Source organism: Populus trichocarpa, chromosome 14 (assembly GCF_000002775.5).
Source record: "Populus trichocarpa isolate Nisqually-1 chromosome 14, P.trichocarpa_v4.1, whole genome shotgun sequence".
Taxonomy (NCBI): domain Eukaryota; kingdom Viridiplantae; phylum Streptophyta; class Magnoliopsida; order Malpighiales; family Salicaceae; genus Populus; species Populus trichocarpa.
In genome coordinates this window covers 9,726,400-9,752,571 of record NC_037298.2, presented here as the reverse complement: position 1 = coordinate 9,752,571, position 26,172 = coordinate 9,726,400, and the positions used below count along the sequence as shown (strand labels likewise).

The 26,172-nt window shown below is 30.9% G+C and overlaps 2 protein-coding genes across 5 annotated transcripts; both read right to left on the bottom strand.

Annotated features, from left to right (window-relative positions):
* Positions 1–3,190: 3,190 nt before the first annotated feature.
* LOC7466299 (sec1 family domain-containing protein MIP3) lies at positions 3,191–8,054 on the bottom strand. 2 transcript variants are annotated; one of them, XM_024585612.2, is made up of 7 exons: positions 7,778–8,053; positions 7,509–7,652; positions 6,837–6,986; positions 6,202–6,702; positions 3,876–5,414; positions 3,724–3,792; positions 3,191–3,444 (listed from the first exon to the last, which is right to left on the bottom strand). In XM_024585612.2, exons 1-7 carry the CDS (start codon positions 7,823–7,825, stop codon positions 3,316–3,318), a joined length of 2,580 nt encoding a protein of 859 aa, XP_024441380.1. In that variant the 5' UTR covers positions 7,826–8,053; the 3' UTR covers positions 3,191–3,315. The 2 variants fall into 2 exon arrangements, with proteins under 2 accessions (XP_024441380.1, XP_024441381.1); XM_024585613.2 differs by lacking the exon at positions 6,837–6,986 and having other exon boundaries at positions 7,778–8,054.
* A 3,865-nt stretch (positions 8,055–11,919) lies between these two features.
* LOC7458007 (uncharacterized) lies at positions 11,920–15,535 on the bottom strand. Of its 3 annotated transcripts, none has more exons than XM_002320377.4 (4): positions 15,222–15,535; positions 13,627–14,674; positions 12,460–13,506; positions 11,920–12,374 (listed from the first exon to the last, which is right to left on the bottom strand). In XM_002320377.4, the coding sequence occupies exons 2-4, from the start codon at positions 14,644–14,646 to the stop codon at positions 12,345–12,347; spliced, it is 2,097 nt and encodes a 698-aa protein (XP_002320413.4). In that variant the 5' UTR covers positions 14,647–14,674; positions 15,222–15,535; the 3' UTR covers positions 11,920–12,344. The 3 variants fall into 3 exon arrangements, with proteins under 3 accessions (XP_002320413.4, XP_024441288.2, XP_024441290.2); XM_024585520.2 differs by having other exon boundaries at positions 12,460–13,512; positions 15,222–15,534; XM_024585522.2 differs by lacking the exon at positions 15,222–15,535 and adding an exon at positions 14,774–15,189 and having other exon boundaries at positions 12,460–13,512.
* Between the last annotated feature and the right edge of the window lie 10,637 nt (positions 15,536–26,172).

Genomic DNA, 26,172 nt, shown 5'->3' with positions numbered 1-26,172 from the left:
AAAACTATTCTTGTTACTGATTGAAGTTTTCTATTTAGTCCTTGATAATTATAATCTCAACAATGTTACACCTTAACTATTATAAATCTTGCAATACTACCCTTTCAGGAACTTGAGTGAACATTATTGGCCCTAGCATGACCATGGTAAAAAAATTTGGGAAGATGGAGAGAGTGATGCGAGGAAAGAATACCTCACAAATATAATAGAAACAAGCTAAGAAAATTAAAACTAAATTGATAGAAAACTCAACCCAATAATTAGTTGAAGGTTTTAAATGAAAAAATCAAAGTTATTGAATGAAAAATCATAATCTTTAATTAAAAAAAATCAAGAATTAGAAGTACAAAAAAAAAAACTACTGAGATAGTTAATCATTAATAAGTATGAGAATCAACGAACATCATTAAATAATCCATTAGATGTATCAATTGAATCTATTACAAGTTCTAAAACTAAAAAGATCAAAAATAAATTTAATGGGCTAGGTCACGATGTTTGGGTTAAAAAGTTATAAATTTGTTAGAATGGACCTTCGTGTACTTTTTTGGTCATATCTAAAGCTAAATGTGAATTTTTGTTGTGATCTTAGTGGGTATAGAAACTATACATCTCAAGTTTTGCATTCATATATAGTAGATCCAGTAACTCATCTAGACGAAAGAAAATGATGGATTTAAAATAAGTTTTAAAATATACCAACAAACAAGAAAAGTTGAAAAAAAACTTTTTTCCATATGATTTGTGCATTCTTGTAAAGAATGATTTAATTACATATGAAATCCTTAAGGATTACTTACTTTTTAAGAAGATTAACTAGGCAACAATCTTTATTTTGCAAGGATTCTTTATGTATAAATAATCATTATTATTCAAGGGCATTAGAAGCGGTTTTTGGTTTATTTTTTCAATACATATTTTTACTCTAATAAATATAACTTTAGATCCAATATTTGAATGAGGCTAAAATTTTTTCAGAATATTATAAAAGTCTTTTTTTCTGTAGGGTTAAATTTTGTAACAATTAGAGTTTGAGAAGGTCTTATAGTAAAGCCCAAAAGCTATTATACAGGGATTGCATTGTTTTTCTAGTTAATTTATAATTATTATTTTTATTTTATTTAGAAATCTTTTGGGAAGACTTGGATTATTCAAAAATAATATTTTATGTGAGGCGAGGTTGTTCACACTTTTGATTCTTCATCAAACTCTTCAGGACTTATCGAAGATTAACTGTCTTTGTAACATTTTTTCTTATACTTCTAGTTCTTAATTCTTTATAATTAAAGGGTTGAGGTTTTTCATTCAATAACTTCAGCTCCTTGATTTAAGTAATTATTAGGTCGAGTTTTTTGTAGCTTTCTTAAATTGTTTCTATCTTGTATGTGGATTCAAAGGTATTTTAGATAATATTTGTGCGAACTTTCTAAGTTTGCACCATGAAGTCTTAAAGCATCCATGTCCATGATTTTTTTTTAATTTTTTAGTTAAAATACCTAAAAAGTAATTTTAGTTAACTTTGTAAAAAAAAATATTGTCACACCCATGCTCTTAAAAACAGAAAGCCATGAATATTTTATTATTATTTTTTGAATCGATTATTTTGAATTATTTTTTTAAAATTCAAATATTATGATAGTTATATTTCAGCAATCATATTCTTAACGACTATATTTTTATTGTATGCTATTTTATATTATGGATTGCTTTTAAATTATGTTAATGTATTTTTAAATTATTTATTGACAAACTTTAGAAAATTAATTATTTTATTATAGTATTAATTAAAGAATGCATATACTTCAAGAAATATTGAAAATTTAAACACTTTTGTTGATTGGGTCAGCTACCCCACCCCTAATTTGAGGGTATTTTACCCTTTTAATAGTAAAAATATTGATAAAATGGTGCATAAAAATAGATATTTGAAAAACAACATAGTTTTAACATAACTGTGATTTTAAATATTGACTTTTTAACAATTTTTATTGGAAATAGCGGTTGTTTATTCAAGAAATCAAAAGTAAAATTAATATACATAGAAGTCAACATAAAATTCTATGAAGATTAGTGGTCAAGATATAAAATTCAAGATTTATTGGCCAAGAAATAAGAGGGAAGATAAGCTGATATGGTATGAGAAAGAAATGGAAGAAGAAAAGGAAGGGAAAGAAAGGGTTACCGGGGACATAGGCTCTATTTTTTACACACATGATACAATTAAAAAGATATCAACAAGACAATTCTAACTTCATCATAAAAGACCACCAAACAATGTCATAATTGATTAGTGATTTTATTTGGGGTTAGTCAAAACCTAAAATACTTTAATCTAAAATTAACCCAAAACAAAATCATTAATCAATTACGACCTCATTCAGTGGTTTTTCATAGTGTGGTTAAAATCGTCTTCTCTAAATTTTTATAATAGTATCAAGTGTGTAAAAAACAAAATCCCGGTGTGTTCCTGATGACCCATTCTTTCTTCCCCTCTTTATTTTTTATTTCTTTTTCATTTCACATCATCTTATCTCATATTTTATTTCCTAACCATTGGATCTTGAATATCATATCTTAACCATTAGATCTTCATAAATTTTTGTATTAACTATATAAGTGTTAATTAATTTACAGAAATGTTAATTAATTTGCATAAGACATGCACATTTGATTTCTGAATAAACAACCGTCATTTTCAATAGCAACGGTTACAAAACCAATATTAGAATCATGATTATATTGAAACCGCATTATTTACCAAATTGCATCATTTTTTTTAAATAAATAAAAAACTCAATTTTGAAGAGTGTTCTGACAATGACAAGATGAAACTAAATTCGAAAAAGAAAATCCATAATGTGCTGAGTGAAGCTGGAAATTGCAAGACAACACATTATTTTCAGATAAACTTGTTATTTGCACCCTGTATTTTCACCATTTCATCAAACGAGCCGTTTTATTATCAATCTGATCAAATGAGCCCTCGTATTTTTCATTTCAGCCAGTTAAATACAATTTATTAAAATTGAAAATTTATCTCAGTAGTCTTCTTCACTGTTTGAGTCATTATCATTAACTTACCTTTTTATTCTCGTTAATATCATCATCACTCACTCTCTTCATTGAGTGCTTTTTTTTTGTTTTGGTATGCTATGTTCACTTGATTGAAATCGAAAATACAGAAGCTCAATTGACCAAAGTGATAATGAAGGGGCTTTTTGATAAATTGGTGAAAGCACATGGCGTAAAAAATGAGTTTTACCTCTTATTTTCTTTGTATCTATCTTTAATAAGTTAAAGAAATGTTCTACAGAATCACATGTAGCTAGAGTCCCCCATTAGTAAGGTGAGCATGTCGTCAGGAGTTAAGAATGTTGTTCCACCAAGAATCAATTCTACATCAGGTCTTCCACTCTCAGATAATGCCTCTTGGACTTCACGCACCTTCTCAACAGACAGGGAAAAAATGGTTAATTTTTCAGCTTTCAATTACTCGAGAGCTATATTTCTACAGGAAAAACATGAAGCTGTTAACATGCAAGTAATCTATGATACCAAATGTTCAATTAAAAAACGCGTTTAAGAAAGATAAGAGACGCTAATGGTGATGGTGAGCTAGTCACCGAACCTGAAACTTTTTCAGGACAAGGACTTAATTGTTTCGTTTAGAGAGAGAGAGATGACTAGAGGTACAAAGGTTGGAAAAGCTCATAAAATCCATACCTCAGCCGCGTTGATGCCCCCAACTACAAAAACCATAATGATATTTTGGTCGGCCAGACTTGGTTTTGTCTGCAGAATCCAAAAATAAGTTCAGAATATGTATCATCATTCATGAAGTATATTCATTTAGAATTTACGAGATCGGAACTTGCCTGTCCAAGACCAAATCTTCCAAATCCACTTTTAAAAAGTCGCCCCACGGTAGTGGAATGGTACTCCAAGCCGGGTACATCATACTTTCCCAACACTCTGGTCAGAAGCTTATAGATTAAACTCTTATTTGAGTCAGAATCACCAGTGAAGTTACTTTCCGAAGAAAATGTCCCTTCTCGCAGTGATACATTCCTCTTCACAGTAGATAACTTGTGAAGAGATTTGAAAAGGTTGTCCACCCTGTCAAGCAACTCCAGCTTCAGCTGCATGTCACTATATGCCTGTTTTTTATCATTCTTATCATCATCTTCTTCTTCATCACCCCATTTGCCCCATTGATCATCATCAAATTCTAACTGATCAGAAGATGCTTCTATTGTGTCTTCAGACTTTTTTCTGTTTAAGTTAGCCTCAAGCTCTTCTGTTAGACCATCGAGAAACTTAAGTTTCACCACTGGTGCATTTTTTAGAATCGCATCCACAATAGCTTCCTTTAGAAAATGCTCCTCTTTCCAAGAAAATGGGCCACCAGACCCAGACGTAGGGAAATTCTCACCAGCTAATATATATCCCACTGTCATAAGGAGCAAAGCATCTTTAAAAGAAAGTAACCCTTGCAAATGCTCTGTTTTCTTGTCTCCATCTGATCCCAGCATAGTACTCTTATGGATAAGATCACCAATTTGAGCGCCAAGACTCTGGCTTGTATCTCCTGCAGTGGCACTCAATATTTTCTCAGCACTGGCAAATGCATTCCATCTGGTACTATGTAATTCGTCAAGCGCCACAAGTACAGCTGCTCCTAACTGAACTATTCCTTTATTTCTGATTAATGATGACTGGCTTTTTGCTAGTGCTCTGATCATAGGTTGCAACTCTGATTTTGTAGCAAAACCAGGACGAATTTTTACATTAACAGTGATATTTTGCCGACGTAGGGTTTCCTGAAGCCACTTCTTTACCAGCAATGCTCCATCTTTTGTTCTTCTGTCCAAAATAGCTTCCATATATGGTGTTCCACGAAATGTTTCATTGGAAACAAAGGATCCATTGAGCAGCTGAATCTCAGAGAGAAAAGACTTCCCATCATGAACTTTATTGCAGAGATTTACTAAGTCCACAGTTTCAGGAGAAGAATTGCAGGCATCCCACCCACCTAGAAAAGCTTCAATTCTTTCTGCAAGCTGAGAATCATTTGTATCGGATTTTTCTTCTTGTAATATTTTTCCAAGTGGTATCTGAACATCAAGAGGTGCACGTTGTAGGCTAGAAGGAACAAGTTTGAGTTGGGTTTTTGAGCCTTTCACGGAGGAATAGGATGTTGTTCTTTCTCTTCGAGGCAAAGATGAAAACATACAATCAACAAGTGAATCCCCATGGCAGCATGGAGTAAGGAGATCAAGTGTGCGATCAATGAGTAACAGCCCAGCAGAACGTTTACGGCGCCCCACATCATAAAGACTTGACATGTCTGTCATAATCTTCCCAACAGTCTTTGATAAATCACCAAGGGAAAATATTTCCATTTTCAGGTCCATCTGCAAATTTCAAAAACCAAAACCAAAGCTGTTACACTGTACTGTCAATGATGTCACAATAAGTAACCAAATAAAATAAATGCAGGAAAGAAATTGGAGAGATGATTTGTAATTTGCATTCCAAGCTTTAATATAGTTTAGAAAAACCCATAAATTGTAAGATTTCTACAACTGCCTACTTTAATGATCGTGTGTTTGGCAATACTTTGCGAAGTGCTTTCTAGTTGAAAATGCATCAAATTGATGTTCTTTTTTTTTTTTTTTGAAGGTTTTGACATTCCATATCAAAACCATCAAAAAACCACCTAGAAAACATTGATTTGATGCAATTTCTGCTGAAGAGAACTTTGCCAGAGCACATACAAAAATCACTGATCCCGCCTCCAAACTGTACTCAGCTGCCAGTCAAGAACATGTCTGACCAATGCTTTCCATAATGAGAATACTTGACTAACATTATTTTTTTCCTAAAGGAAAAATGCTTCTGGAATTTACCAGTTTCAGTTCTGAAAGAAGTAAGATTGTTCACAGAGAATAACTCTAAATGTGCTTTAGAGATTTCATCCCTTTGAAACAAGAAAAAAAAAATAACATTGTCAGGGTTTTCATCATCTCAGCTCTCATAGAATCCAATGTTTTTGATACTGTGATAATATAAAGAACAAGAACACTGTGATTATAGAGGTATTTGCACAAAACTCTCAAGGAAAATATCTATAATAAATAAACTAGTACACTGAAGGAGGAAAATAACTCGCATGTGTTTAAGAAGATGCACACTCGCTACCTTAGCAGCCAGATGGTAAAGAAAATGCGCTGTAAGAAGGGCCCCAGGAGGAACATCGTCACCATCAGGAGGCGCTCCAGTACTTATGGGAGGTAATCCAGGGCTCAGAGAATCATCATGTTTGGCTGACAAGTATGCTTCAGAAACTGAACCCTCTGAAGGCAACACAAAGACTTTAGGAGAAAAGGGACACAAAATCATGGGAAAGTGATGCACCGAAACGACCAATTTTTTCCCTAAATATTCTGTATGGCTGTCTCCAAAAAAATATTTCCCACTTGAAGTAGCTTCAGAGTGAGAGACATCCTCTTCACTGGATGTGAGCCGTGACCATCCTTCATCTTCAAAGGTTAAACTTTCCTGGAAGTTGCTAGCCTCTGGGTGCGAAGCTTTTTTCTGACTCTTCTTCACAATCTCCTCATAATCTTGAAGAAGCAAGATTTCGTACTCATGGAATGCATCTGGTCCCAGAGGTGAATCAGGGTACGCTGATTGGGCTAGCTACAATTGGCAAAGCATTTAGTAAGATTTAACCTCACAAGGCAAATTATAAGATGGTAGAATCCATAGATATCCTCTCAAATATAAGAAGTTTGGGATTGAGACTTAATTTTTGTTGCATTCCAAAGAAATACCTCAGAGATAGATGTAAATACTGTACATTGATGAACACCTTTATGTGTACTCAGGCAACGTAGAATATATCGATGTGCATCGCTTAGTAGACGAGATGTCATAACCACAATTTTCAATGCAGGATCGGAATTTGAGTTCCAATTAACCACCTAGAGAAAGAATCCATGTGCAAAAGTGCTGCATGAGACTTGAAATTAAAAAAAAAAAAAAAAAGGAAGAAATAACATGACATGTGGTAGTGAGATAGCTTTATCTTAGTTAGAAAAGTAACTTGGCATCGTCCAAACCGATCATAGATCAAACATGGATACACACAGGCGTTTGTGAGTGTGAAAATGTTTAATTAGTGGTGCATTTTTCATATACAAGAAGCGTTTCTTAGAGCTTTGAGATTGTTCGACATTAAACAATTATACTGTAATTAAAAAGAAAAAAACTAATAGTTTGTTTCGTCAATTTGATTCCATCTTTTTCTAGGATTAGTATCACAGCCTAATTCAGAGACAAGAGAAGGAAACAAGTTCTGCTGAGCGAGTTGGTTTCAGTTTAGAGCTTCTGGGGAGAACTAAACGGCATGCACTTGATGATCGGAACTATCAAACGAAGCAAATGAAAATGTCGATTTACTACATTGATGTTATATATATATATATTTTGAAACAAATGCTGACCGAATCAAGCGAACACATGTTTTCCAGGCTGCAAATAGCTCTCACTCCAAGTTCGAGTAGCACAGGAAATGCTCCGGCGAATTGGAAACTTTCCGTGCATCCAGAATCGAGATAAAGAATGGCACCCTCAACATGCTCTGATATCTAACCATCAAACATAAAATTCAGATACATATAATCAGAATTGTAACTGAAGAAAAACAAAATGATTCAATGATACCCAATAACTAAGATCTAGAAACCAAAATTGACCAGAAAAGAAATCTTACTTGGGCAATGGAATCAAGGCATGATTTGATTACATCGACCACAGCCATGTTTAAAATGAAACCCAATTGTCTTACAGGCCTAAACTCGTTGTGACTCCCAGATCAAGATTTGGACAGAAAGAAGGTTTCTATGAAGTGATTTTCCAATGACCGATAGCTGAGGAAATTCCACTGGAAGCAAAAGCATTAAGAATCTACAGAGCAGTGCTGATGGAAAGAAACACCGCAGGGAGAACCCAAATAGGATGTAACTAGCATATGGGCCTGCGTCCGGTCGAGGGTCCACCAAGAAAATCTTTTGCGGTTATTTTTTAGCTAATCATCTAAGTAAACTGTAAGATCAAACCAAATGGATTGTACAACTAAGAGCCCCCATAAGCCCAAGCCCATTTGATTGATGATTCAATTGAAGTTTCATGAAATCTTGAATTGTTTTTAATTAAATTAATTTTTTTAATATATTGATATTAAAAATAAATTAAAAAAAATATTATTTTGATCCATTTCCAAATAAAAAACACTTTGAAAAACTGTCACTGTCACTATTTTAAACACGTTTTAAGTGTCCGTTTGAGATATTATTTCAACCTGAGTTTTCAAATTTTTTAATTGTTTTGCTTCAAAATTAATATTTTTTTATGTTTTTTGATGTAATGATATCAAAAATAATTTTTTAAAAATAATTATTTAGATACATTTCAAAGCAAAAAATATTTTAAAAAGTACTGCTACCACTGTCCCAAACACCCCCTAAATCTAAATCTATAGTATCCAAAACTTTTTTTTTCAATTAACCTTAGATATTTCTAGTCATATAAATGTGTTTTAGAATATCATAATACCTAAAAAGACGATCCAAGTTAACTTGTCAAACATGCGATACGGGTCATAAGATTGAGATAACCCAATAAAAAACAAATTGAAATAAACAATGAATTTCAATTCTCAATCAGGTTAATGTTAAAAAATGATATTAAAAAAGAAATCAATGAAAAAATAGCATAAAAAACAACCTGAGTCAATCCACCAAACTCATGACCCAGGAAATTAAACCGAGATAACCTCAAAGAAAAAAATAAAAAATGACATGATTTAACTTGGATTAACATGCCAAATTCAGAACTTTGGTCATAAGACTGAGATAACGTGAGGATTAGTTTTGTATTTTAATAAATAAAAGGGAATTAAAAACAATATTGGCGCATGTCGGACATGTATCAACCGCTCTGTTATCTTCAGATGATGTGTGTAACTAATTTTGAAAACCAAAAAATATCATTTAGGGACGTTATTAGATTCATCTCGATGTCTCTTTTATGTAGAAGTGGTGCGTGCAGAAAACAGAATCCTGGATTAACTTCGCATCCATTTATTTATTTATTTATTTTCCCTCCCTCTCCCTTGATTCTTGTGCCCTGCCTCTGTAATTTTTCAAATTAACCCCTTAGCTTTTCTTTGTTTTCGATATATCGCGAGGATAATCGTGGGAGTGGATTTTTTGTGGGGAGGGGGGTCGTGGTTGTTTGGGCTACAATTTAGTCGGTTTTTAGTGTTTGGCATAAAGAAGGTGAAAAGGAAGAAGGTAAGGGAAAGAGGAAGGAAAATGCCACGTAGTTATGCTATATTTATTGGATTGCCTTTTCTATTTAGTGGTATTTTATTATTTTAATGCATCAAAGGTTTTTTTAGTTGGACTTTCTTATGTCGCCCTTTGCTATGCTTTATTTTGCTTTATTAGATGCTAAATATTGAAATTGGGAAAATGGTAGTATAAATTATTCTCTTTTCCGTTTCTTTCTATTTCTAATCAATTATATTACTTTGATATTAGTGTAGCACTAACATTAGATGGGTTTTTTTATATACATATATACGGGCAGTATGGATAAATAGAAGTTTTGGTGGGATTGTTTTGGGTGAGGTTTTTAATTTTTCATATAGAACAAATAAAACTTAATTTGGATACGAATAGAAAATATTCATGAAAAAACTTAAAAAGACCAAGTTTTTTTTTAATGTAATTTCTTATGCGTGATCAGATGTCAAATTTAATATTTATGAAAATATCACTTAAAATTGAAAAAAAATCAAAATATATAAAAAATAAATATTGTTCACCTAAACACATTATAGTGTAGATGAGAACAATGTTTTCACCTTCTTGCCCTCTGAAAAAAAAGCTAATAGGCTAATAGTTAAGGGTAGAATCGTCTTTGCAATAAGAACATTTTGGAATCTTTAAATGGATCGGGTACATGACGGATGTTTTATATTTTGATGGCAGTATATTTACATTACTAACTTAAAAAAATGAATTGTTAAGCTAGCATTGAGTGTTAATTTTATATTTTCATATAAAATATACCTAGTTAAATAATTTATTTACCCTTAAAATAATAATAAAAAAGTTTAACTAAGAGTGAGGGTTTTTTTTGTATTTCCATTTGATATGCACAATTAAACTATCAGACTGCCCATGAACATGAAGTTTAAGTTTTTAACCCTTTGGTCAGAGGATATTTCTATTATTGTGTTGTTAGTTTTGTGTAATTAATGGGTTGGGGTGAGGAAGTTTAGTATTTTTCTAAATAAAAGTATCTTTTTGAAGTTTTTTTTTAATTGGGTTATCACAAGTCTTTTTATTTATTGTTTTTTGTTCAAATAAATTTCAACAAGCTTTTATAATGGGGTTTGAATCGTTTTAATAAGTTTTTTTGATGGTAGACGATGTTTGGAGTGGAATGATAACGAGTCTTCAATAATCTTTTTTTTTTATATATATAAATATGATATCGGCAATTTATTTGTTTCAGTTAATTATTTAATTATTGTTAAATGTTTTTTATATAATTTGTTTGTTATTGTTGTCTAAAATTTTAGATCAGATTATTGCATTACATGATTTTATTGGATCCAATCAAGTTAATGATTTGAATTTTGAATTTTTTTTATATTTGTTTTAAAATATTATCATTGCAGTAAATTAAGAAAGAAATGATGAATATACAACGTAACTTACGAGTCACCAATCTCGTTTATCTTAATAATAATAATAATAAAAAAAAAAAGGTCCCCTAGATTTTAGAAAGCTTTTAAAGTCATTTCAAAGGTATTTCTGTGCCTTGGTAATGAAAAGAGCTGGAGCATGATGATGTTACGAGTGCTGAAGACACGGCCATTAAAGTTAACACGTGTTTGTTTGTTTTTCATTAGAGCCTTTTCTTATCATATCATGTGCAGTCCTTGCATCGATATTGGTGCATGATTTCTGATTCAATGGTTAGCCTTATTATTACAAGCTTTCTCATCGTACGCCAGTAATTGTACTGATTTTGATGGCAGCTTTGCTTTTTGAGAGATAGATATATTATATTGTCGGGGTGATTGTAACGAGATTATTTTTAATATTTTTTTTAAAAAAAATTTAATTTTAATATTAATAAATCAAAAGTTAAATTACAAGGAAAAACACTCAGTTTAATTGAAACAATAGTGTTTTTTTTCCGTAAATAGGTGATATGCGAAAATCAATCTACTTTGTTTTTCCATCCGTGAATCTTAACATGAGTAAATTCATGCTTGTAGTGTAAAACTTAGATACTATTTGTTTTTGTATTTTTAAAATATTTAAATTTATTTTTTTTGTTTTAAATTAATATATTTTTAATGTTTTTAAATAATTTTAATACGCTAATGTTAAAAATATTTTTAAAATAATAATAATAAAATATTATTTTGATATATTTTTGAGTAAAAAATATTTTGAAGAACAACCACAACAACACTTCTAAACACGTTTTTATTAGCCTATGCAAAATTAATTCTTTTAATTATTTTTTTTTTCTTGTTTTCCATGTTTTTGGAATTAACCATAAAAATCCTGAATTCAATCGACGAAACATTTAGTTTGAAACCTAATTATAGATTTTATCATTGATTTGTCAATTTAGTGTTCAGAATGTGAAAAGTACATTATCTGCTCATAAAACATTGGAAAGACAAATGAAAGAAAAACTACATATACAATTAACTATTGTGAATTAAAACACTAAAATTATGCGGACGGACCTGCAGCAAGGGGCAGGGCATTTGCTAGCACAGCCTACTGTAACTGCATTTTACACAGTAACAACCCTGCATGCTAAGCCTCAACAGTATCTCTTTTCATAACATTATTTGGATCGAAGACGTGAAGAACAGATCATGTACAAAGCAGATCCCCCCTCCACTCCTTTTATCACAGAAACAAATGAATCTCCAATGCTTTACAGATAAGCCCTACATATACAGGAATGATACATAAACGTGTGGACAGTATCTTTTTCTGTGCAAGTAAATTGACAAGATTTACAAGGAAATAACATGGCGTAGCTTCTTATTGGATGATAAGAGCAGGGGATTTTGATTTCCGATTGCGAAATGTATCCTCTTGAAGAAACTGAAGGAGCACCTTGGGAGAGAAAGATATGGACATGGCAAATATTTTACAGAACATCAAGACCAGTAACGGTGGACACTCTAGCAAAGTAAATGCCTGCGCCATCGGACTCTTGAGGAACCTTGTCTTCTAAGTTTCCGGTATTGGTGCAAGCAAATCCTAATAATAAAAGAAATTGTGTGTAAGCACAAGCAGTCAGGTAACAAAGGAGTTAAACAGGGAGGAGACAAGTTACATGATTTACCTCGGAAAAGCGCAAATGCCCATGCTGTATATTAGCGGTCCTGACAATTGTTTCCCACTTCGGGTCATCGGAGAGTGTTTTGGAAGCTTGGACTCTAGAATGTAAATGCATACCAAGAGGGGACCTTGAGGACGAATTCCTTGAGGAAACAATAGGTAGAGTACGCTTTAGCCAAGACTCTGACGGAGATTTTGGCAAAGGTGGGGGAAGAAGTAGTTGTGTATAGCAGCCAATAGAACTCTCTTTATTGCTTAACTTTCTACACTGCTGGCTTTCTAAATCAATCCTGCCATTACCAGCCACTACTCCATTTGAATCCTGAATAAAGACATGAGAACTTTCGAGGTTACCTAATTTTTTATCCGATCGGCTTTCTAAGTCAATCTTCCCATCTTTGTCCACTTTCGGGCTGGTCAATGTGTTAGAAACTTGCATGTTGTCTTCATCCTGTCGGGAACCATCCATCACAGCCATGTGCACATCATGAATGGATTTGTCAGATAACGATAGAAAACAGGAATCTACAGACTCCAAACTATCAGGTCGCAATTTTTTCTTCTCATCCACAGTACTCAAGTGCTTGGAATCCAGGAGTGAAGAATTCACATCATCAGTTTCTTCAATTTCTCTATTCTTTACAAGTATCTCCACGTCATCCTTTGAGCATTCAGATAAGCCTCTAGCATCAGACGAACTTGAATTAGAATTTTGAGGTTTTACCATATGCATAGAATCTATGTACAGAGTTTTCTCAGCCACGGAAACTGCAGAGACTGATTCCCATTCTCTGCTCTCAGTGGCCAATAATTCTCGAAAAATTGTGCTGCCTTTTGCACATTGAATAAAGTCACTTGCCGCAGAATTCCTACATTTATCAGGAATCTCAGTGCATCTTCGTTCTTCATGGACTGGTTGAGGAAATTGACTGTCAGTGGGTGATGCCACTTTACTATGCCAACCCTTGCACGCAGATGATTCATCCAGCCTTTTGTTCTCAGTTTTGCAAGCAATTTTGATGGATTCTCTCTTCTCATACATGGCATTCCTCTGATGCTATACAAAAACAGAGTGCTAAAAATAACTTATCCCTTTAACATGATGGTAGCAAGACAGAAACATACAAGTAATGAAGAAGATAAATAACAAATGAAGAGAGGACTTGAATACCTCATGTGCAGTGACATTACGAGAAGCAGCATTTGAAGACCCAGACTTCGTTGTACAGACTGAAGAAATGGGTACCGGGACCTGCTTTCTCATCCCTAGTACAGGATTCATAAAGCAAAGTGAATTCTGTGAGCATAGCTGAGGCAACAACCCACAAAGTTTAAGTGATGGATCATCGGGTCTGTCATCATCACAATCCTCATCTTCACTATCTTCCACTGCATCTGCTTGAGCATAATTTGGTATATTGTTTGGACTATATCGATTTAGAGGATGCCTTTCCACACCTGTTGCCTTGGCTATTTGTCTCGGTAGCTCTCGCACGACGGGTTGCTTCCTAGTAAAACATTGAGGAGTCTCTGAAGCCATTGCCTTTGCTGCAGGCAAGAAACGAGCCATCATGAAATCTTGACCATGCTGATCTGTAAAGAAAGCCCCAGAAGGTTTCAAATCCGGACCATCCAAGCCACTCACGCCACTTATACTGCAGTTCAAGAAGAACGATTCACTTCGTGACAGGATATCAAGTGCATCTGCATAAGCTTCTTCTCCACTTTCTGAACCAGAACTCGACGCATCCTTTATTGCCTCCTTGGAAATTTCTTCTTTAGTTTCATTTTGAAAACTGGAATGGCCGTTTCTTGTTTGGGAACGATCAGCTAGTTTAGCGCCTTCAGAACCTTTAACTGAAGCTTGCTGTTGATCTTTCAAAATCCTGCCAGGCGGAAGCTTTGGGGCAATAGGGGGCCGTTGAAGAGCCCGATTTTGTGGTTTGCTTTCATCCTTGGGTCTTCCTGGACTTCGCTCCCATACAAAAGGAACAGTTCCAGGGTTCCTCAGTGGACCTGATTTCAATTCTGATTTGTAAACAGGTGGAGGAGATATTCTGGATAGAGCATCATCAGTTTTCCTTTTGATCTTGGCTTCTTTGGTGGATGCTGTTGAGGAGAACCTCCTCACTGATAGAAGCGGCTGATTAAAATCCAATTGCTTTTTTTCCATCAGATTTTTCACTAACATGTACTATATTCTTGCTGCACTGAACCACCTTCAGATCAAAACAACACCCCGTCAAGATGAATGAAAACTTTAAACCTTAATTAATGGAATTTCTGGAGACTAAAATTGATTTTGAGATCAAACCCACCTTCCCTTTCCAGGCATTTACAAAAACTTGATTATCACTCAACCAAATGCAAAGGCACAAAAATACCTTAAAATGACACCTATAGAACCATCTGCACTTGCTTCCACAATTGTTTAACACAAGTAAAAAAAAAAACCAGGTTCTTTACTGAAACAGAGTTTATCAAGAAATAAAAAAAAAGTGCGGTGCCTGCATCAGTCTGGTTTTTTTGTGTGTGTGTGTGCGGGAGGGTTTTGCTAATTTGATTTCTTTTGTCAGATTTTTGGTTTCTGTTTGGTTATGTATTGAACTCACGAAGAAATAAATGAAATAAATCAAGAAAAATGAATCCTTTATATACAGTTATTGCTTCTCTGGTAACAATGAGACAGGCTTCAGTAAGTTGCAGAAAAGAAAGGAAAGAAACCAAATTCCTCGGACATGTAAAAAATACAACAGACAGACATACCTGTGGGTGTGAGATGTTGCCAATCCAGAACAGAACCCTGTTCGTTTCTTGGAAAGAATAAGAAAGAATCGATGCCAGATCAAGAACTGCAAGTTCAAAAAAGAGGCAGAGAATAAAGAAGAGAGAGAGTGAGAGAAGGAGAGTCGTGAGGAGCTGGACGAAGGATTAACTACTCTGTACGCTTGTGCTTTAACTCCCTGCAAGCCTAGCTACAACAAGTTTGTAAGCTCTGAACTCTTACGCTCTCTAAAATAATCCAAAAGTCTAAAAAGTTCTCTTTCCGAGACAACGAAAAGAATTATACTATTCTTCAACCCTTTACCACTGGCTTTTTGGGTTCCTATCCTCGTGAGCATATAGCATTCCGATAGATATTTACTGTGTAGGTTGGGGGAGTAAAAAAACAGATAAAGTGATTAAATTGAAAAAATTAAAAAAAAATAATTGAATAAATCAAATTATGAAAAAAATACTGATTAAATTGGTTAGAATTTTTTTTAAAAAAATCAGTTCAGTTTAGTTTCAGTTTTATATCTTGAAATAAAAAATTCAAATCGAACCGAACCGGTTTAGTTAAGAAATAAACAAAACTGAAAAAAACCGAATGGAAAAGAACACATTATAATGTCAAAAAACCCAAAAAAACAATATAATTTTTAATTTTTAATATAAAATAACTAAACCGAACCAAAATTAGTCCGTAGGGTTTTGATTTTTAATTTAAAATAATCAAAACCGGTCGGTTGAAACAGATTTCGATTTTTTTTATATTTTTAAAATTTCAATTTGATTGTTTTTATAGATAAAAATTAAACCAAACTGAAAATAATCAATCGTAGTGTAGGTAATGCGGCGGATACCATTTAAAATATTTTTAATTTAAAAAAATATTAAAAAAATTAATTTTAAGTGAAAATAATTTTAAATTTTTTAAAAATACTGCCATTGTATTTTTTGTGGTTCGTAGAGTTTTCTTGGAAAAGAAAAGGGACTTGATGGTAATTGTGGCGTGGATAGCTTCGAGATCAGGGCTAACAAGGGAGAGAGAAAGACACAGCCATGATATTTATTTTTTTATTATTTTTATAATGGTGGTAGTACCTGGTTGCTTTTTGTTTAATTGCATGGTGTCGTTTTGCATTTTGTTTACGGACACTTGTTGCTTGGGATCATGTGAACCTATTTAATAAAGAAAATAGGGAAGGGGCTCCACGCTGGATTTTCAAATTATTATGATGATTCACATGATTGAGCATAAAGTACACCGACTTGTCTCTTTACAATTTCCCAATTCTAAGGTGCCGTCATCTTTCAATGAACAATTCCTTTAAAAATAAATAAATAAATAAAAGTCATCAGTCAATGTATACCAAGTCACAATTTATTGTAGACCGGAAGAATGAAATCGTTATAAGATCTTTTTCTTATGGCCCATTGATAATTTTCAAGTATATTTGGATAAATTGGTTTTATTATTTATTTTAAGGGTAAAATAACTCAATTATGTTTTAAAGCAAAAATATATTAAACTTGTGTAAAGAAGCTTTTTTATCTTTTTAATTTTAAAACAAGGTGAAATTAATATTTCTTTTTGTTTTATCATTTAATATTTAATAGGTTGGGAATTGAGTTTTTTAATTAAACCCGGGTCTAAAATTTAACGAGTTTGAATTTGAGAAATTAACTCGGGTTTAGGAGCTTGGTCTATGTTTGATTGAGTTTTTTTTTTCTTTTTTTAAATTCATGTCTTTTCATTTTCATTCTTCAACATTTATTTAATTGGAAATTGAACTCCATTTTATTTTTTTCTTTTTTTTCTTTTGGACTTTTTGCTGATTTTAAAAATAATCTAGGTTATCTCGCCCTTCAACATTGGGTTGTTTGATAATTAAGGTTCATAGTTTTGTTCAATTTACTTTAAATGTGGTTACCCCAGTATTATAACCAGGTCGTAGATTTTGCATGCTGACCTGGGTGAACTCGAGTAGGGTTTTTTGATATTTTCTGGATTATATTTTTTTCTTCAATTTCATCATTCAATATTTTTTTTACTAAACATTAAGCTTTGAATTTTTTATTTTTTATTTTAGTTTCTGTAGGGTTATTGAGTTCTTATCTAATTTCTTCTTTATTATCAGATAAGATCCTTCAATATTTAACTTTAAAAATTTGAATTTTTTTATTTCAATTTTATCATTTAGTATTTGATTAGTTGAGAATTGGTTGTCGTGTTTCCACTTTTTTTGTTTTCCTTTCTATAGGGTCATCCCAATCTAATACCCATAATCGTGGGGTTAGCGGGTTAATCTATTTCGACTCAAAGTTTTTTTGTTGTTTTTTAAAAATAATATTTTTTTTCAGTTTTTTCATTCGACGTTAGATTGTTTAATAACTGAGCTTTATAGTTTTATTCAATTTCCTTTCAATAGAGTTACTACATCCAAGTCGCATATTTAACATGTTAACTAAGACGAGTCCTGACCATATTTTTATCTTTTTTTTTGTCATTTTGTTTTCCACGACATTTACCATCATTGTATTTTTTTTAGTATTATTAAATTAACTAAACTGATTAAACTCAATCGAATCAATGATCTAAGTCTTGGATCTTTTTAGGAATGTTAGCATCACCTTAGCATCTTTTTTAAAAATTGAAAGAAATTGGGTTGGCTCATGACATAATAGGGCACTAATCATATCTCTATCATTTAGTTTGTGTGTTTTTTATCCTTTTATATTTTGTGCAAGTTGTCCTAAGAATCATAAATTAATCTTCAACCTAAGCTGACTATTGATTATTAATATTATTAAGAAGAAGAAATCTAAAATAGCTATAACTTTCAATGTTCATCGCATTATAAGTCAATGTATATTTACATAGTAACTTGCCTTTTTTTTTAGTCCTCTAATTTATTTATTTTTTTATCATTAACCCAACTATCCATGGGCTATCATTCAAGATTATATATTTTGATATGCATCTATCACTCAACTTTTCGGTTTAGTTTTTTCCTGGTGTTGACAACTCTTTCTTGTATTTATTAGCGCATATAATTCTTGACTTATTTAGTTAAATGTATACATTAGTTTTTTTTATTCATAATTAATATTTTTATTAAAAAAAAAACCTATTGGAAATGCATGTGCATTCTTTTTTTTTATTGGCAAGCATTCTTTTTATGCAGACCATCATAATCATTCTTTTTATATTTCATTCAATTGCTTTACTATGATCGTCTATTTTTATTATTATATAATTAAATAAAAATGATTTTAGAGAAACAAAGTTATTAAACCCAGTTAGATCCATGAATTGAGTTATGGGTCTGGTAAGTTAATCAAGGGCGACCCATGTCAATCCAAGATGTTGTCGCCTTGATATTGAAAAAAATATAGAGTCTTTAAATTTTGTATTAAGTCAAACAAAGTCTTGACGAGTCACATGGCCCGCCTTCTGATTGTGTATCTTTATTTTTTTATGTTTTTCAACTTCATGACTTACTTTTTAGTTGAAGTTAGAATCTCTTTTTACACTTATTTATGCATATAATCCTCGCACTATTTTATTAAACATCTACATTAGATTTTGTGTTTATAGTTTTAAAAAAATGCTCTTTGAAAAACAAGTTGGCAATGCCATGATATTCTTTTTCTGCATTTAAGTTTTTTTATTAGATCCATAACATAACGTGAGCCACCGATATAGTATAATAAACTAAAAGGCAAGGGTTTTTTACTATTCATTTGATCATGGACCATGACTCATGTGTATTGTTAGTTGTTATAGTGCACATGAATTATTTCTTTTTTTTACCAGTCCTTTAATAATTATATGTTTGGTGTTCATAAATTTTTGTTTTTTTAATTTAATTCTTAGATGTTATTATGTTATGTTAACACAACTTTAAACCTAATAATTTATTTTAGCTCACATAATACATCATATTTGCAATTTCAAAAAAATATTTTGACTCACATAATGCATTGTATTTGTAATGTCAAAAAATATTCATGCACTGAATTAATGCTACAAAGAAGAGTTAGTCCTTTTTTTTCTAGCCTTTTAACAATTATATGTTTTAGACCTTTTTTTTTTAATTTCACCCCTACATGTTATGTTAAATCTAGTAAATTATTGGAAAAATCACTTTTATCATTTTATAGTTTGGTCTATTTTATATTTTCTTCTTGTTTTTTTTATTATTATTGTTTACACTTTACATCATGAACTTTGTAGCATGTGTAACATTTTACATCCTTTGTATGATGCTCCCAAAACAAATCAACAAAAAAATATTTGAATATTTATACTATTATTTTCATTTAATGACTAAAGAGCCTTTATAATATTAATACTACAACTTTATCATCAAACTAGAAAAAGAACTAAAATATGATATTTCATCAAATATCTTGAATGCAATTTTAATTCTCATACATATATTTTCCTATAATTAAAAGAATTTAGACAAGAATTAGGTGCTAAACTAGATTTTTTTTAAAAAAAATATCAATTATGATAGAATAAACTATGGTTTAGTTTGTTTTTCCTTCTTCCTTCTAGATTTAAATTTGGCGGGATAAGGCCTTTGTGTTTCTTGGTCGCTAGAGTTTTAGGATCTTTAAGGTAGTTTTCTTAGTTTAGCAAGCAACAATTGCCACAATTTCTCTTGTAAATTGACTTGTTTATAGAATTTTTCTCATTGTTTCACCCACTAGCATTGTTGGGAAAGACATTCAATTTAAAAAAAGAAATATCTTTACACACACTACGTACAATATATTGAAGTTGTCGATAGCTTCCCCATTAAAGATTTTTTAGGGGCACCACTCTTGATCCTTCAATTTCATGAAAGTAGAGTTCTACAATATATTTAAGTAAATCTTTAAAGAAATTATCAAGATTTTTGACAAAAAATCAAATTTTGATCATAACCTAGTTTTTAGTTAACCTTGAAGATTCTTGCTTGCTTCTTAGACTAGTTCTTAGACATCCTCTGGTACTTCTAGGACTGAGACTTAGCCTAATTATCACCTTATCCTCACACGTATTGTGTATTGAAGTTCTTACAATCTATCCGTAAATCTATCAACTTTCACATAAATTACAAAAAGCAAGGCAAACACATTATTATAGTGGAAGAGAAACATATATAATCAAAAACCTAATTCTAAAGAAAGAAAATCTTATACTTACTCACGGAGAAAAAGAAATAAAAGTGAAAAGCCAAAACTCTATAATATTTTGTATAAATTTATAAACAAAAAAGTAAGCAATATATAAGAGAATTAGTGCACTAATCAATTAAATTAAAAAACCAATCAATTAAATAAAACCCCCTCAAATTCTCTCATTTGTATAAGAGAGAATTAATGTACCACCAAAACCCTAGAATTTCATAACCCTAGAATTTCATAGAGATAATATATGCAAAACCTTCACTACTTCTCATTAGTTAGTGTCTGAAAGAGAAGGAATTGTGTGAGAAATTGATTAAATTGTATTTAATTTGGTGATTTGGGTTCATAAAAAGACAGAAAATGGTGTGTGAAAAGGAAAGAAATCATCACTTGAAGACAGAATATCAGATATGTTGCATGATCGATTTTTCAATTTAAGCCTTTTTTGTTTTATGGAAAGCAGATTTTAAAAATTATTTTTCAAATTTTCTCATGTTTACTTATTGTTAGGAAAATTGGTCAATATAAAAAATACTTTTTAGTTAAAAAAAATTTTGGTTTAGTTTCTAGGAATTTTTTTATATTTTGGGTAATAAACACTTTTCTGAAGTTGCAAAAATTATTATCGACCCTTTAATTAGCTTTTCATGTCCTTTCCTTTCCTTTCAGAATGAGCATATGCTCTAATGAGATCTATGTTTTAGCCATTGATTGCCTTAAAACTTGATTTTCTTTGGTATTTATGCACACGATCTCTTTATTTTGAAATGTTAATCCACTAGCTAGAACACAAGTGCTCTATATTTGAGCATGAGCTCATACTAATCATTCTAATTTTTATTACTACTACTATTATTATTTAATTATTTGTTGTTGTCTGGCAGTACTTAGTTATAGGTTGTGTTTTTGAGCCATTTCTTGTCTAATAAAAGTTCAATTCTCTAACTCGATTAAACATTAATTATATAATCAGGTTGAGAATTGAGATTTCATGTGAATTTTACTTCTCATGACTTGTTTAAAGTTTTACACACACATGTGAGTTGGTGAAATATATAACATGCACTTTTATTATTATTACTAACTTGAAAAAATATTAAACTAGTTAATATCTTTCATAATCAAATCTTACTCAAGACTGATTAGCCTGTAATATGTGTTAGTGGATCCTACTCAATACTCATTCAAAGATTAAATTAGTTTGATGCACTTATTTGTTGTTACCGTACCATCAATTCATTTAATCAAAAGAATGAAAATCAAATTTAATAGAAAAAAAAAGTTAAGAAGGTTGAAACAGTAAAAAAAAAAAGAATTATTTTAAACAAAATAAATAGCAATGGAAAAAATAAAAACCAAATTTGAAATTTTAAAAATTGGAGGGGTGAGATTGAAAAAGAATGCTAATTTTATAAATTATTCAAAAAACAATTATTTCAAGTATTGAATGATGAAATCGTACAAAGAAAATCATAACTTTTAAAAACTAGCCAAAAAAATTCAACAAAAAACAAAAAATAAAAAGACCCGAGATAACCTGGGTTATTTAAAAAAACTAGTGAGAAATTCTACAGAAAGCAAATAAGGGCTTGTTTGGGATTGTGGTAGCGATGATGATTCAAAATGTTTTTCACTTAGAAATACATCAAAATAAAGTTTTTTAATTTCTCTTAAATTATTTTTGACATCAGCACATCAAAACGATCTAAAAACATAATTTTTTTTATTTTAAGCAAAAAAAATCAAAATTTTTAGGAACGCGGTTTGCAGCGCATTCCCAAACACTCCCATAAAAATAATGGAGACTAGCTTTCTATTGAATAAATTCTAAATGATGAAAAAAAAAAAAAACATTATCTTAAAAAAAGGAAAAAAATCAAGGAAACACGGACGAACCTTCTAAACTTAGGCTATTCTCTAAAATTTGTAACTCGTGCAATGCTAGGCCTAAGATCAATCAAGAAACTTAATTACTAATTAATTTTAATGTTTAAGAATAAAATTAGAAAAAAATACTAATTTAAAAAATTTATCAGAGTAAATCAAAATAATGAGAATTAAATTTATAGGAAAAATAAACTTAAGGAGAATGAAATCATAAAAATATCAATTTAAAAAAGGTTTGAAACAAAACAAACAGTAATAAAAAACAATAGGGACCAAATTTAAACGATAAAAAATGGAAGGGGATGAAATTCATTATTTTTTTTCTAAAATAAAAAACAATAGAAATAAAAAGAACATAAATCAAATTTGATTGGAAAAATAAACTCAAGGAGGATGAAACTGCTAAAAAAAATTAATTTAAAAATAATCACAAACAAAACAAATAGCAATTAAAAGAATAATGAATAAATTTGAAAGATAAAAAAAAAAAAGAGTGAAATTGAAAAAGAATTATGATTTTATAGATCATTCAAAATAAAATAAATATTAATAAAAAAACAAGGATCAAATGTCAAGGAAAAAAAATTAAAAAGGCTGATTTGAAATTTTAAAAGGGTTGGTGTGAAATTCGAGGTAAAGAAAGAAAAAAGGGAAAACGAATGGTGTTTTGCACCAAACTAGATGTGCGTGTGTTTGGCGCACACGCTGCCCCATCACGGAGAGAATACCGAGACCTATCAAACACCACTGTGAAAATGTGGTGTTTAGTTTCTAAACAGCTCTGCACACATCACCAAAAAAGCAAAGAGGATAGTCATTTACTGACGCGTGCTATGCAAGAGAGTTTAATTGACTTTGTCTTGAAAAGTAATACAGTAATTTAACTCTTTTGAAAGTATTGAAAAGACCATAATGCCCTGATTGAAAGGTATCTTTTTTTTATTCCAAGGCTATATGAGTGGTTTTTAAGTGCAAAAAAACATGAAATGACTAATCTAGCCATTAATAATTTGTATAAAATAATTGTATCTTGGTAAAAAGATTATTTTACCCACGATATCTAGTTTAAATATCTTGTAGCTTGATGATAATTTTATCATTATATTATTATAAGTAATAATATTTTATGTTTTGTACAATAAATTTCCTTCTATTTTTAGGTTTTTGTTAATGTTAATAAATCTTACTTGGATTTTGATGACCGAATATATTTTATATACTTATGTTAAAAAATAAAAAAGTAATTGTTTTATACTTTTACGGAAATAATCAAGTCACCACGAAGCCACCGAAGTCCAAGTAATTAGAGCCTGCGCACTTGTTGGGTCATCCTAGGAGAAGCCTAATTCATGGCAACAAAGACAGGAATTGGCTTTCACTTGTTGAATCTGGACCCTCCATAGTAAAATAACACACACTTGCGCTCCATCGCGAATCTGTATTTTTTATCTTAAAAAATCACATATAGATATCATAAGTATATTTCAAAGAAAATTTTAAAAAATCAACAACTTAAGTTATAGTATCAGCCGAGTTTAATAAATTAATTTTTTTTAATTAGATAATAAAATAATAAATAATGATAGCATATAAACAATTTTTTTATATAAAAAAACACACGATATCTCAAAAAAAATACATGGAAGCAAGAAACTTGATAAAAATAGATAAAAAAAAACCAGCTTGAGATAACCTGAGATAGTGTGATGAACATATAACCTGGGTAATAAAGGGCGAGCTAACTTAGGTTAACCCGTAAAATCCATGATTTAGATCACGAGACCAAGATAACTTAGAAAACAAAAATCAAAGAAAACCATCGAGGCAATTTTTTTTAAAAAAACTAATGTTGAATATTAAATCAAAAAATAAAATAAATAAATTAGATGGACACAAAAAATTTTCAACTGAAAGGTTAAATCGAAAAGAAAAATAACTCCACAAAAAATAAATTAAAAGAATAAGGACCAAATTAAAAAATAAAACATCATAAACTTAGATTGAAAAGTAAAAGTGAAAATCAATAAAACTTTTATAAAAGAGCTAAGGGAAAAAAATCAAAAATCAAAATAATAAATATAAAATTGAAAATAAAAATATATAAGGAATTGAAATTGAATGACTCCATTGAAGACTTTACAAAAAAGCTAAGGACAAAAATAAGAGATTAAAAGAAAAATGACAATTTTTTTATTCGAGGGTTAAATCTAAGAGAAAAATAATTGCAACAAAAATAATAAAAAATTTAAAAGAATAAGAACCAAATTAAAAAAAATAACAAAACATAAACATGGATTGAATGGTGAAACTGAAAACCAATGAAACTTTTATAAAGGAGCTAAGGAATAAAAATTAAAAATCAAAAGAATAAATATAAAATTGAAAAACAGAATATATGACAAGTTGGATTTGAAGGATTAAACTGAAAAGAAATGAATATTTTACCAAATGGTCAAGGACAAAAATAAAAAATTAAAAGAAAAAGGACTGAAATAGAAATATCTAAAAGAAAGAAGACCAATATGCAATTTTTAGGGTTAGGAGAGGGAAAATATACAAATAAAAAAAGACTCATCGACAACAAATCACTCATTCACCGATGACACACACTGCACCATTATAAAGAGGAAAAGGTGGCGCACCTAAATACACGAAAAAGAGGCAAGTTGTACCATCGGGAGACACCATACATGCTGCCCAAAGTGCGCGAGCACCTCCTACATGCTGACTTATGCAACATATGTATCATAAACGTTTTATATTTTAAAATTAATTAATATTGATTAAAAGACCAAATTGCCCTCGATAAAACAAGAAAATACCAAAAATTATATATAGAAAAAGACAAAAATAACCCTAGGCTGAAGGCAAGTTTTTTTTTTTTGTATCAAATGCATTTCAATAACTTAATTGTGAATACAAAACAAGCCTAGTTATTATTATTTTTTTCTTATCTCTAATGGCATTTATGTCACTACATGTTCATTAAAAAAGAAAAAGACTTTACTGACTCATCAACAAGACCAAAGTTTTTTTGGATTTAGAGGTAAAATCATAAAATCACCATTGCAATACATAGTGAATCTGATTGTATAGCTACAGTAAATGACTACTATTCAAATGACCCTTCCCTTTTAGTTTTTGTTTTTTTTTATTGATAGAGTTGCAAAATTAAGCTTGAAGATAAAGAGAGAAAAAAAGGTTGAAACCAAAAAAGATGCAAGCAAAGGAAGGTCGATTGAACAACATGTAAAAAGAAAAGCCAACTGAACAATCGCAGCTCAATTAGATAACAAGCTCAATCGAACAATATAGGTTTAACCAAACAACACAAGCATAACCAAATAGGAAAGAAAAGAAGAAAAAAAGGTTAAAGAAAAGAAGAAAAAAACGTTAAAATCGAGAAGGTGAAAAAAGGTCCAATTAAGTCTAATCCAAAATAAAAAGAAAAGGGTAGCCAAAGCCAAACATAATGATGTTTGAAAGCCAATCAATCCTCTTTCATTTTCTAAAAACTACAACTTTTGTTCTTACAAACATGACACTCTAAACAATGTTTAAGCATTGTCGTAACACCCTCATGGATTCTCTATTTTATAAACTATTAGTGCAATGCCCAACTAAATTCTTCATGATACATGTTATTGGTGCGAGGCTTGCCTGAATGTATTGTCTCACAAGTTTGAATGGATGGATGCCTGCCTAAATAATTTATCTTGCAGGCTAGTAAGACGATTGTTTATGACAAAGCAATCATCCTCCCCCGTTTACTAATGTAAAGCTAGTTACACATGTTAGTGGGTGAGAGACAATTTTATGGTGGCACATGCAACGTCTCCCAACATCTAAATGACAACTTTCACGATGATATTGGAAGCATCAA